Source organism: Chelon labrosus (genome assembly GCF_963514085.1).
Source record: "Chelon labrosus genome assembly, chromosome: 21".
In the NCBI taxonomy this organism is placed as follows: Eukaryota; Metazoa; Chordata; class Actinopteri; order Mugiliformes; family Mugilidae; genus Chelon; species Chelon labrosus.
This window is the reverse complement of record NC_140354.1, coordinates 12,267,682-12,281,762: the sequence shown is the minus strand read 5'-3', so window position 1 is coordinate 12,281,762 and position 14,081 is coordinate 12,267,682. Positions and strand designations below refer to the sequence as shown.

Sequence of the window (14,081 nt, the reverse complement as noted above, 5' to 3'; positions counted from 1 at the left end):
AAAATTCACGTGTGTTTTTATTTAATTTTACTAAAGTAATTTCAAAATAAACTTCCTGTACATGCAGTAGCGAATGATTATCACCAGCTATCTCTAAACACACAGACACTGACTGTTATCATATTACAGTATGATATTGTTTCTCTATGAGTACTTGGTCTGCTGCAGCCTGAAATAATCCCAATAATATATGTGGCGATAAAATAATATTTCTTAAAAGAGCTTTATTCACACAAGCAATTATTTTTGAAGCATTGCATTTACATATTTTTCAGATTTTTTTACAAATATAAATGGCAAAATATGCAGCCGTGTGGACTCAGGCCTGGGTGTACATGTCCCCATAGCCGCACTGCGTCTCTTGGTGGCGCTGTAGGTCCACCCTGCGCTGGAAGCTGTGCTGACAGCGGTGGCAGCTGAACGGCCGGTAGCTGCTGTGCTTTCGGCTGTGGGTGATGAGGTTGGAGCTTTGGCTGAATCCTTTACCGCACACCTTGCACACGTGTGGTTTCTCACCTGAGCACGGACCAGGGGCAGAGAAGAGCGCGGGGCGTCACCATGAGCAGGGGTTTGAAGCTTCAACAGTGCCTCCGCCGTGGCGTGGTCGCTACTCACCTGTGTGTATGAAGGTGTGCTTCTTCATGTCGGACTTCTGGTGGAACCTTTTGCCGCAGTACTGGCAGGGGTAGGGCCGAGTGTCTGAGTGGATGAGGAGGTGCGTGGACAGGGTGGACGAGCGCTTGAACACCTTTCCGCAGACCTTGCAGCCGAAGCTTCGCTCCTGCAAAAACACACGCGTGCAGAGTTACGGCCAACGTTTCACTCAGAGCTTTGTATGAGCTCGTACCATAAACCCAGTAAAAGTCTTCACCTTGGCTCTGCCGTAGCCCCTGAAGCCAAAGGGCATGTGGGGCATGTCTGCAGCCGTGGGTGATCTCGTCAGTGGGACGGAAAGGTTGTTCCAAAGACCACCGCCTGAAATGAGGACTTCTGAAAGAGACTGGGCGAGGCAGAAAGAGCGGCAGGAAGTCAGCAGGAGTTAAATTGTTCGGCATTTCGTAACATAAACGTGTTGACTCGCTAGTGACAAGTTAAAGGAAGAGACTTAAAGAATTCTTTGTTCGTCAGAGGTTGTAGGTGGTTAGCGTAAATCAAAAGTAAACTTCTGCCTCAAAGGCGAATCATAGACCCATTGGACCCTCATTGATCTTTGTGGTTATAGATGCTAACATTTAGAAAGAGAAGTCTATATGAAATACACTCACTTGCCAGTTTAATAGGTACACTAGTGAAAACAAAAACATTATAATAACTCTTAGCTTCATGAAGGTTCCCCAGTATTTGGTTAAAATAATGGATCATTTTTTTAGAGTACTTTTAGGGATTTAAGGGCTACAATTTAAATGTTCCCGTTCTCCCTGCCTTCTGTTTCACTCACATAATAGAGCAAATAAACCGTGTGCTACTGTAAAACCAAACACAGCCAAAAAAAAAGACGTAATCATTCCCCACCGGGATGTGGTGGAGACCAAAAACAGAGCAAAAAGAGAGTGAATATAAGCGACAAGCCAGGACGCAGGACTACCTTATAGGTTCAGCTAACGTTATGGCCGTTGGTTTTAACTATTTCAACTACATTTCTACAGTTTCTGCAGTTGCACTGAATTTATTTGAATCAGAATCTGAAGTGAGCTAATTTAAGCTGAAGATTGTTTTCTCGACGGCTGCATTTCATAGCTTCCGTTTGGACTGATTGGTGAAATGCAGCTTTGGGTAACCACTTACACTCACTCGCCAATTTATTAGGTACACTAGTGAAAACTAATGCATTACATAACACTCTGCATATTGTGTGCAGACTATTTATCATGAGAGCTGACTCTGCAAGTGGTCACAACTCTTAAATAACTAGAATCCAGGGACAGACAGACAGATAGATAGATAGACAGATAGATAGATAGATAGATAGATAGATAGATAGATAGATAGTTTTGAGATGAGGCCTCCTACCTTTTCACAGAGTGGACACTCGCTGACTGGAGATTTGAGGTCAGTGTGTGACGTGTGTTTGAGCAGCATGTAGACCAGCCTCTCCAGCTCTCGCTCTCTTTCGGTCGCATGTTGTCTGATGTCGGACGACCAATGTGAGACCGGCAAGGAAGCGTCTCCTGTCTCCATGGGGGCTTTTAGGTTGAATTCACAAAAAGGATCATTAAAAAAAATAAATAAATAAATAAACACACACACACACACACACACACACACACACACACACACACACACACACACAATAACCACTAATATTAAAGCCATGGGACAATTATAAATCATCATAAGTGAATTGTAGTGTTTATTTTGTTTAATTTATAGGTTCCTCATTTTATTTGGAGCATCTACTTGAACAGGTTTAAATGCTTTAATGTTCAAAAACCACATTATTTTTCTCATAATGCCCAAGAGTATGATGCTTTAACTTTTCTGGCCTTTTGTGCACAAAATTTAATCTTCTTGTGACTTTCATTGCAACTTTATTCAGTTAATTTCACCAGTAAGTCATTGGTTCTTTCAGAACCAAGGGAAACATTTTATCTATCAACTGTAGTCTTAGACTGATTTCAGTCATTCAAAATAAAAAGTATTCAATGCATACCCGAAGGCCAAGAGTCATCTGTGGAGGTACTGTGGGAGCGGACTGCCTTCGCATTCCAAGTTGACGAGGCTTCAAACGGAAGGTCCTTCACCCCCAAGACTGGGGTCTGCACAGCATCTTCAAGGTGCCTACTCTCATGAACCATCAAAGGCTTCTCATTGTCTGCTTGGGTGTGCTGTCTAAAGGAGTCCTTGGACGGGACGAGCGGATGACTCCTCTTGCTCTTGACGAGGAACGATCGCGGCATGGCACAACGGGTGTCTGAGGGGAGGTTAAGAAATCCTGCATGACAGTCTGAAGAGTCGACTCTTTTCGTGCCACTTTTGGAGCCTCACGCGCTCAGATGTCGCGCACCTGTTGGTGCGTGTTCAGTTACGATGCCAAAGCTTGAGGTTTCCTTAACAAATAGCAGCCCGCCACCTGCGCAGTAAAAGTTTCAGGGCTTTCACTGAGGATAACCCTGCTGTGGCGGCAGATGTCTTCCAAACTGCTGCTGCTGCTGCTGCTTTTTTTTAATGCTTTCATTTGAAGTGCATATATTTAGATGTTTAAACAGCAGAGGGACTGTGAAGTTAAAAATGTGATTTCAAAGTCAAACAAGTGTATGCATGTATGTTAAGTTATTGGTGAAAATGTGGTGAGTTTATCATTAAATCAGTTAATCAGTCAACTACATGAGACTAATCGATAAGAACTAAACCTGCAATTCTTAGAGAGATATTTAAATGAGTCACTTTTATGAATATGTTAATGCAAGCCCCCTCATCTGTGAAATCCCTCGGAGCTTGACCTCGCACAAAACTTGCAGCAGAAGATTTAATTTGTCACTTTCTAGATGCGTGAACGTAAAAAATAAAATGTCAGAATGAGACAAGGCTACGACAAACAACAGCAAGTGGATTCCAGACTGAAAATTTGCTGATCTTACCTCAGTGTTGCGCAGCTGAATGTTGAGAGTGTTTGTTGCGTGCTCGTCGCTGGCAACGTCCTCTTTTCTCTTTCTCAACACCCATCGGCTGATGACATGACACAATGAGATTTGATTTGATTTTGAAAGGCTGCCGAGGATAAGTCCAGGCTCAGGGGGGCAAATGGTAGCAGAAGAAATGTAAAGCTACCACTCAGAAATGAATGCATTTGAAAGTACAGCAAATATCCTTTGTTTCTCTTTTTTTTTTTTTTATCACCTCTTACATGACCACACCTCCAGTCAGTCTGAATTGTCGGTCGTTGTGGTGAATAACGCCGTCGAGATATTAAACTCAAGATGAAACCTTATTTACTGTGCGTGACCAGAATGCTTGTGTCACCGCTGGATTCACACCAGAATGACTCTTTACGTGGGTGTACTCACAAACACACCGAGCGTCCATGGGAAAGTTTGAACATCTCATCGTTCTCATGTGAACATGTGGACCTTTAAGCACCAAGTGCACTTCACGCCGCTTCTACCTGTTCCTTTGTGTGTGTGTGTGTGTGTGTGGGTGTGCATGTGTGTATGTTGTGTTGTGTGAGTGTGTTCTTCATGTGGTACCCAGACATCCCACACCTTTCCACCCGCGAGAAAAGGGAGATTTTTCTCTTCTACTCTCTCTCTCTCTTTTTTAAAACACAGATGAGTTTGCTATCCAAAATACATTATTTAAATTTCAACATATTGACATTAATTAAAATTCAACGGTCACGCTTTGTAATTATTTCCATCCATGGAAGATATTATTAAAGACAAACTGACCGCCATCAAGTCATTTATGTAAATTTGTGCCAACTTTTTACATTTTTTGTAATCTGCTAGAAGAAGCGTAGCTTTCTTGAATCAGTGATCAATTATAAAACCATTTGAGAAGCTTCAGTTGCAGCCATTCAGTGCACATGAACCTGCTTTGGAGATTATGAAGATCTACAGATAGATCGATAGATGTGGAGACGAGACAAGGCAAACTGAGTCATTGTGCTTGCGAGTGTCTTCGCAACACGGCTTGCAAAGTTCCTCCTTCTCCTTGCAAAGAAGATGCGATACATCCGCCCCCTGAACAGTTACCAGAACACCGCATTAACCAGCGTCTACTGAGTCTGTCCAACAGAAGACAGGCCAACTGTTGCGTCCTATTGCGCGTTTTTGTGATGGTGCAGGTTCCAGTTGTCTTAAGAGCTCATGATCTTCCTAAAACATGCTGAAACGAGGACTTGTGGAGTTTCTTGAAGACGTTTCATCCAGGTCTTCAGTTCTTAAAGACTGGTGTGGAGCTGGGGTTTAAATAGGGACATCTGTGGCTGTTGCTCAACAGAAACTTGCATGACTAGGGTCCAGATACTTGCCTGTAGTTGGAGGACACTGTTTTGACCCAAAGGATAATAGATAATTTATTCTGTGTGGTTTGTTGACTAAATCTGGAACCATTAATGCTGCTTCCTACTGGTACTTAAATGTAATTAGAGTATAAAAAGGGAAGAGCAGCTACACATAATATTACAGGCCACATAACTCTTCTCACTGCACAATAAAAAGAGTGAAAAGTTTGATATTTGTCCACTCCTATCTGTTTATTACTCTTCCCATGCTCCTCAGATGACAGTACAATCCTTTGAGAGTTGCAAGTTTGGTAACAGTGCTTTAATCTCGACTCATCCTCATTTAAGTTACACAATAAAGTAAAAGACATAAGTGCGATATGAAGAAATCCAACATGTTTGTTAAAACGTTTGTTGATGCTGAGACAGGGCAAGATTTTTGACACCACTTCCCCAAACTTTAGTCCGTTAAAATGATCATATTGCTACGTAACCAAAAACAAAAACACATTTCGAACTGAGTGAGGCTGAGCTGATAATTTAAGACCGATAAGAAAACTTCTCTGCATGCAAAACTGAAATCTTAACAAAACATTTAGACGGACTTTAATCATCCACAAGGGAAATCGCTTGGTCAGTAGCTCAGATGTACATTAAAAGAAACACTCTTGAGAACCACAAGTAAAAAGAAAAACGGGTGAAGACAGTTAAAAAAATAAATAAAATAACTGAATAAATAAAAATATAGAAGTAAAAATCTAGTAAAAGAAAACAGTACAAGCAAAAAATTTACAAAATTTGCATATGAACAAATGTACAAGAAATAGAGACAGAAGTAAATATATATTATATACACAATAATGTGCATTAACACGAATAACATGGAGTTATCTGTTACAGAAAGGGGAGTTGTTGTACAGCTGGTATGAATGACGTCCTGTAGCGTTCACTGTGGGAGTGGCGCTAAATCAGTCTGTTGGAGAATGAGCTCCGGTGCCCTTCTATAGTCCGGTGTAGTGGGTGCAAGGGATCGTCCATGATGGAGAGCAGTTTGCCCAGTGTCGTCCAAATGTCTCCAACTCTCTGCTGATCATGTGTCCAGCCTTTCGGATCAATGTGTCAGTCGGACTTATGTCCCTTTTTGCAGGCGCTGCGCACCCAACAAACAGCAACAAACTACAGGGCGCTTGCTACAAGAGATTGGTAGAAAGTCTCCAGCATACATGAAAAGACCACTTCCTGAGGAAGTAGAGTCTACTCATGGTCTTGTTGTACGCAGATAGCCTTGGACCAATAACAGAAAAGAGCTACTGTATTAAAGAACTAAGAAAACCTATGTTCTTCGTAGAAATGTGTTAAATTCAGAACCAGTTTAGCACCAGAATATTAAAAAAGTCCATATTTATACAGTCTTTGCCATGTATGTATAGTTTTGTATCATATTAAAGGTTCACTTCTCCTGAATTCATGGACAGCATTCACCTTCGATTCAAAACACTCTGTTTTTGCGCTTGTTTACAACCAAAAGAAAAAAAAAAAAAGGCTTACTCTGATTGGTCACTGGCCCCTTCCATTGTCTTTGGTCAACTCCTATGAGCATGTGTTTTGCCAAACTAAGTGTTATTCCGGCGCCATCTAACACATTCAAATGTGTTAGATGGTGATGTAGATAAGTAACGGAAGAATTTTTTGGACAACAAAGCCTGTTTGAGAGCGGTGTTTTCAATAGGAGAGGCGTCGACTTGGTGTTTTGTAACTTTGCAGATTTCTTACATGCACAAAAACAAAATCATAATAACTCACGAAAAAGGAAAGGGAAAACCCTCATGCACTACGTGACCTGCTTAAAATCGATCTCTATGCAGATGACATGCTATTTTATCTAAGTCAAGACCGCGTGCTGAGATACGACTTAATAAAGAATGGAATTTGGCCATGTGTGTGATTGCCTTGCCTGTGCTGCCATTTTTTTTTTTAACCATGTGGGTCATACTGCAATGACAGAGTGCCACAGTGCCTTTCAAGTTCACTCAGAGAAAGTACCAAAGATTCCACATCTCATAAACTCCAAGTGACCTCTCCTTTGACTGCAAACTCTTATAAAAGTTACAGAAGATGACAGTGCACTTTTCATGACTGGAGAGATGGCAGCCATTAAACATACGTGAAAAATATCATTAACTAGTCGCCGCGTACGCTAAAAGCGAGTTGCGCTGTCGTGATTGAAGAAAAACAACCAAACCACAAAGAAGAGTCGAATCCTTTAAAAGCTTTCTAACATAAATATTTACAAATCTACAATTTCTAGACAATAGCAACAATCTGCTGCTTTAGAGTTCCCAGAAAAAGCTTCAAGTTTTCACAACTTGACAATAAAGGTTTTTTAAAGTAACAAAGCTTGAATCTGACCTCAGATTGAAATCAAATCATCAAGGGCCACATATGAACTGAAACTAACGCTCTTCTCAATGTGGCTGTATTTTGGCAGGCATCTCATTTGACTCCTGGCGTGAGCAGCATAAAATGGAGTCGAGTTCCCCTTGAAGTGCACAAAGACAGGCATGTCAGAGCACTGTGGTTCGTGCGGTGGGGGGCTCGCAACCTTCTCCCAGGGGCTGTCAGGGAGAGCAGACGAGAGGAGCGCAGGGAGCCGAGGCGGGCTGGTGGGTTTGGTGGGTTTCTGCGTCATTTGTTTTTGGGGGGTACAGGGGGTACTTGTTCCCCTGATGGTGGCAGAAAACTACCTTTCTAGGAACCTGAAACCCGGGGAGGAGGGAGGAAAGAGAAGTATATTCAAAAGCTCATGTTCCTTTGGCTTTGTTTCAGAGTTTAATTCTTGCTACGGTATGGTAAATATGTGGGAGGAATACGGTGCAAAGCGGGACAACAGTTAGATTTGGTGACGAAAATGTTCGTAAATGTATACGTTTTCTTTTCAGAGCTAACTTACTCTTTAAAGGGACACATAGGAAAGTTTACTCATACCAAGACAGTTTTTTATGGCTGTGAAGGTCCTTTAACTAACTTTCAAATAACCCTGATGATATCATGGGTATCTTTATTTTTAGTCTGTGTTTCTGTCCGTGGGAAGGTGTCGAGGTCTAATGAGGTAATGGTGTTGTATCATTTTAAAATGTATACCAGACACTCTTTGGAACTTGACTCATACCACAGATTATAAATGATGATAAAGTAACGATATTGCAACCATTACGAATCCGATTTGCTTTCTTAAACTTTTCCAACTTTATGAAAGTGAAATGACAAATTGCTGGAATACACACATTCTTTCTCCCCGTTGAGCTAAATAGCGACGCAAGCAGTTCTTAAGGCAAAACAGAGAAGTTACAACTCGTGGAAAGAAAAGTATCAAACAGTAACATAAGAAAGCTTCAGTTATACACAACTTTTTAGTGTCTTTCAGCTCATTGTTTTGGTTTCTAAATCTATTTGTGTGTGCTTTCAGGCTTGAGTGCAAGAGAGAGAACAGTTTATGTCCCGGATAAGAAACAGTCCAGTTAGTTCAGTCTCTTTAAAGACAGATGTGTCCTTCTGGAGTTTGTGGAGCCCAAAAACTGATAAAAGGCCAAATAAACATTGGGCTTTCGCAAAACGGACAGAGACATGACCCCAAATCTGTGATGATGTTGCTTTCTATCTGCTATTTACACATATATGTATTAGCCAACATGTTCATAATAACTTAAAAATTGAGTCCAGGATAGAAAGGTGAAGACCCTATCCACCCAAAAATGTCTACAGTCGTCAATGGTGGCAGACCACAGACTGTATAAAGATGGACAGCAGAACGGCTCCTCAAAAGTGAAGCCAAAGCAAGTAGAGCTCCCCCTGTTGGCTGGCTGCAGTATAGGTCATAAGCTCCACCCCCTCCATGTTAGTGGATGGGACTTGGGTCAAACTAATAAAAAATAAACTAATAATGAATTTTTTTCAAGGATGGTTTCTGTCCTTTTAGGTAGTTAGTAGGGATGCACGATAACTTTTTTTAAAAAAACGATACCGATAACCGATAACCGATAACTTTCCGCTTCCAAAGGCCGATACCGATAACCGATAACATACCTGAAGATGAGGAAGACTAATGAGCAAAAGCCACGCTGGCGTCCTCATACGCCTTCAAAACCCCATCAAATTGATGGCTATGTTTCAAATGACTGTTCATGTTCAAGGTATTAAAGCTGGCGCTGATTTTTCCACCTCGTGGCACTTTCTTTAAACATTTATTACAAACAGCCAGAGAAATGTCATCCACGGAAACTTTGAAAAAGTCCGCCACCGCTTCAGCCATGTTCTTTGTTTACAAATGTATGCACGTTGTGCTGCATTCAGGTGGTGACGGAAGTTCACTGTTCCCGGTTTGAGAGTCGTTTTTCCGACCTTTTATGTTTCTGTGGTTTCTGTGTAACATCCTGGGTAATGGTAGCTATTACCAAAATCATGACCGAGTTGACGAGATGTTTTCCGACATGAGAGAGTATTTTAATGATTTTTTTTCAGCCCGAATGTTGTTTTTCTGATTATACCGATGCCACTTGAACACAGCATTCACTTCAGGCCATTCAGGTCTCATGTGGGAGTTGGAGCGATTGATTAAAACAACCACTCACACCGCAGAACTGACAAAAAAATATATTATATATTATTGGGACCATTCATTATGATATCGGACTTATCAGAATGACGTCATAATTTCCAGATATTGGGCCGATAATTATCGGACCGATCGTGAACGATAATTATCAGACCGATAATTATCGTGCACCCCTAGTAGTTAGTGTAAATTTTTTGGATTAGTTTCATTTTTGTTTATTTGACGCTATAGAAACAGGACTTAACATAATGGCGACTAGACCAGAGAGTAGTATTAATTAAACGAAAACGCAAGTCTGAGTCTGGCGGAAGTGTGGTCGGGTCATTGATATCACGGCTCCACGTGGCTCCACTCACGAGCCGTACTGCACAGACTCTGGCTCCAAACTCGTGAGATGGTGCCGCCCGTGTCCCCGGAAAAATAGCGTCAATTTGGCCAATGCAAGGAAGTCTCGACGCGTTGTCCATATTTATATACAGTCTATGCACTAGACGAATAGCCTTTCAATCTTGTTTTACATGTGCCACGAATTACACATATATTTACAAATGAGACTCAATAAAGTCACAATACTCTGCTTTTTGTATGTGAACCAAATAAACAAGTGAAATATGAGTATTTTAAGTTTGAGAGTGGCAACCATTCAAGACGTTTTTGGAATGCACTCATTTTTGGTTTAGCACTCCACATAAGACTTTGTTGTCGAAGTGCAACCTCTTGTTTTTGTCAATAAAGTCACAATTTGTCTTAAAAGACTGAGACAGACAGTGGCAGCTGCAGAGGCTGAAAACTTAGGCCAACAAGGAATCGCCAAAAACTGATCTGCAGTTCCTCAAATGACCACTAGATGCTCGAATAGTGAGTCAACAACCACTGACCTACATGCATAAATAAACATATTTACAGCCCGGCACAAAAATGGTTTAATCTCTATAGATAATCTTTACATTCATGACAACTGTGGTAAAATATATCAAGGGTTATTGATAATCTAGGGCATGGCCACTCTGACTGACAGATGGGTGGCCTTGCTAAGATGGTTACGGTTGGTGCCATCCACACGGAGCTTCAGGAAATCTATGGGTGAGGGTTCAAATGATGGTGTTGTGGTACTTGAGTACTTAATTATCTCTTAATATGAATACAGACGGGTTTACAGTGAATCAATAGTGCTTAAACATTAATGAAAAGTATAAGACAGACCAAGAAAAATGAAGAAAAAATACAAAAACTAATGTTGGACCAGATCAAAAAGAAGCAGCAGAAGCAGTCTTCCAGTAATCCCAAAGCTTATCAGTAACCACTTTCAAAACAGACAACATCTTAATCATGTTTACAGACATCAGCATTCGCATATAGGCTACCTTCAGCATATGCCTTTGGTGTGGCACAGTCAATGATATCATTACTTCAAATCACATTACAGGCGACCTCGGGTTCTCGCCGCAGTCTCAGCTCTTTGGTGTTTATCTGTGTAGCTGCTGTGGCTGGTGGCTCACGGTGGTTTCAGTCAGGGGACTTGATGAAATGAAGTGCTATGCCATTTTCTCACGGCCAGCAGCTCCTCTTGCATCTTCCAGTTTACCCCCACCCACCCATTTTACACTCATTTTCTCACAACTTTTCGACTTTCTCTCACTTCGGGTTGGCTACGGGTGAGGGTTAAAACCAGTGCAGGACTTTCTTTTCCTTGTTGGGTGAGGGAAATGAGTTTCTGCTGGCAATGTCTAGATGTGTTAAATTAGTTGAATAAGCACTTCACAGAGTAAATAGCATAAAATGGAAGTAGAAGTGGTGACAGGAAGACATATACTGCTTTCAGTAAAAAAACCCAAGTCTATATTTACTATAGCCATGGGAACCAAGGGCTGTATCTTCTCCCGATATCGTATTATATTACATGGTTGTGTACACAAGTAAAGCCACAACACTCTCAGCAAGGCCTCTGCCACCCACTGAACAGGAAATAAGAATTTTGCTGAGGTATTTTTCTTTCTATGTTACGGCTTATCACATCCTCCTACTCTTTTCAATCAATTGCTTTGAGATTGAAAACATCACAGATTCAGATTGTGACCCTTTTTTTTTTCGTTTCCCACCCGTGAAATTACTGAAGCAAAGAAACCCGGGTTCGATGAAACCCCCTTCACCGTGGCGTTTTTAAAAAAAATGCTTTCCACTGCGGTGAAACAACTGACAGTGGGCACCGCACCATATAAGGACGGGGTGGAAATGCTGGTGGTGATGGTGATATTGGTGATGGGTAACAGCTTCTCATCTTCAGCCGACAAATGGGCATCCCCACTCCCACACATGCAGGCAACTGAGATTTGTATCACTGTGACAAAGCAGGGTTACAGAAAGGTAAGAGGGTGTGAGAACGCTTAAATGGCACGGTACCCAAGACAGCTGCAGCCTACATCTGCAGCCGTACGTACGCACTCACTCGTCGAATCACTAGGTACAAAAGTGAAGGCGGATGCTTTCTAATATAACAGTCCTGCACAGCTGAGCTAAATGCTAGCATGCTAACATTCTCAGCAGCACACTAGGCAGATACCTTGCAGAGGCCCCTGCACTAAATTCTCCTTCATGTCTGTTTTAATGTTCAGTTTATGTTGAAGCAACGTCACAAAGGTATTTTTGAAAGGTGGAGTTTGTGTAGTTTGTGGTGCTGAACTAAAAGTGTTTCTGTTCTTCACTGGTATCATCATTCCACAGGATGATAAGGCTAGGCTAATGCTACTTATCCACTTGAAAACCCCAATGACATGCTGCATACTGCTGTTGTTTAGGCCAGGTTCCTGATGTCTTCATATTGCTTGGTAGCTATGGTTAGCTGCTGAGCGGGCCATACAAGCCAGCAGCGTTAGGTTATCTTTTATTTCACAAGGTTCGAATTATCCTCTGCTGTTCTGTGGGCTTACAAGCCAGCAGCATTTACTTAGTTATCTAGATTATAGGTTAGGCTAGCCAGTAGCATTTGGTTAGCTTATATTTCACAAGGTTTGAGTTAGCGTCTGCTGCTGAGCGAGCCATACAAGCCAGCAGCATTTACTTAGTTATTTAGATTATAAGTTAAGCTAGCCAGTAGCATTTGGTTAGCTTATATTTCACAAGGTTTGAGTTAGCGTCTGCTGCTGAGCGGGCCATACAAGCCAGCAGCATTTACTTAGTTTATTTAGATTGTAGGTTAAGCGTCATATCACATGACTATAGGTTTATTAGAGTTTCTCAGTTGGACAGGGCCTCTAAATGTGTTTTGCCTGGGATTTTGGCACAAGGGATTGTAACATCTAATCCTGTGTATTAATGAATGTCCTAGCCCACTGACTAAAATGGAGTTGTCAAATTAATAGAAGCATGTGTCAGTACAACACAAAACAATTCAATAGTACCACAAACTACCACCACCACCGCAAAAGGAAACACAGCTGAATCAACAGCATCGTCAACAAATGCTGAATAGCATAACCTTCATGACGCAGCGACATTACTCTGAGTATGGAAGTTTTGAATAGCTAAGGTCCAAGCAGAGAATTTACAGCTTGTTCCAAAACATACACCACCTCCCCAAGTCTTGACAACAGATTCCAAAACAAAAACTCAGTTAAATCAACAGCTCTCTCAGTTATTTTAAACAGATGCGGATTACTATAACCTTCATGAAGATAAGAGTTACTGCAGGACTGCTGTATTAGAATGCATTCATTTTCACTAGTGCACCTAATGAAGTGACAACTTTTAGTCACAACCAGCTGCAACTGTTGAAACTTTACTTCTAATAATAACTTTAGTCCATCTTTAGTTGAGCATTTCTGATAAATGTCATTATATTTTTTAGTATGTTTAGCATAAAGCTGAGATGCATCTGTCTAATGCTTCTGATTAAAACCGCTAGCCATTTGATTAGATATGGGAGGGTTTCTTTTTATGACATGGACGTGTGACTCCTGTCACATAACACGACCCCACCCAAAACATCCCTGCTTATGGGCAAGGGTGTGTGAGAGAGCATCAGTGTGAGCCTATATGGCAGATGAAAAGGTGTGAAGCCGCAAGACCTTTTCACAGCAGAACTTCGAAACCAAGGGTGTTCAAAGTATACAGTACTGGCCCCTTGCAATGCAGATCTTGCCTCACCACAGCTCTGCTGTCTAATTTTAAAGCCATGTTTCCCTGAAAGAGATAAACAATAAGTATCTTCAGCAGTGAGATCATGGAACTTAATGTCCTCGTCAGAAAAACAGTAATGATGAAATATTTAGAGGCCTTTCCTGAAATTCTATGAAGAGATGAGACACGTTAAAGTCAGATTTCTTATCTTACCATATTTACCAAAGTTCTAAATGGTCCCTATAACATGTAAAGAATAAATGCAATCCTTTTGCATTTGCAAGGATTTCTTATTTTGCAAGACCATTAGGTATGCTAGTGAAAATGAATGCGAAATAAATAACAGTCCTGCACCAAATCTTAGCCTCATGAGCAAAATAACATTTTATGCCATGTATCTGCAGGCTGTGG

General features: G+C 41.2%; 1 protein-coding gene across 2 annotated transcripts; it reads right to left on the bottom strand.

Annotated features, from left to right (window-relative positions):
• Window positions 1–193: 193 nt before the first annotated feature.
• LOC311507185 (uncharacterized protein) lies at window positions 194–6,180 on the bottom strand. Of its 2 annotated transcripts, XM_084571441.1 has the most exons (6): window positions 3,579–6,180; window positions 2,651–2,911; window positions 2,011–2,183; window positions 872–1,000; window positions 616–781; window positions 194–516 (listed from the first exon to the last, which is right to left on the bottom strand). In XM_084571441.1, the coding sequence occupies exons 2-6, from the start codon at window positions 2,895–2,897 to the stop codon at window positions 320–322; spliced, it is 912 nt and encodes a 303-aa protein (XP_084427567.1). In that variant the 5' UTR covers window positions 2,898–2,911; window positions 3,579–6,180; the 3' UTR covers window positions 194–319. The 2 variants fall into 2 exon arrangements, with proteins under 2 accessions (XP_084427567.1, XP_084427566.1); XM_084571440.1 differs by lacking the exon at window positions 3,579–6,180 and having other exon boundaries at window positions 2,651–3,381.
• Window positions 6,181–14,081: the final 7,901 nt, after the last annotated feature.

Excerpts from the sequence above, each read along its gene's own strand:
- LOC311507185 (XM_084571441.1), bottom strand. The coding sequence starts at position 2,897 with ATGCCGCGATCGTTCCTCGTCAAGAGCAAGAGGAGTCATCCGCTCGTC. Across the intron at positions 2,184-2,650 it reads AGATGACTCTTGGCCTTCGG|CCCCCATGGAGACAGGAGAC; the intron begins GTATGCATTGAA and ends TCAACCTAAAAG. Across the intron at positions 1,001-2,010 it reads AGTGTCCACTCTGTGAAAAG|TCTCTTTCAGAAGTCCTCAT; the intron begins GTAGGAGGCCTC and ends TGCCTCGCCCAG.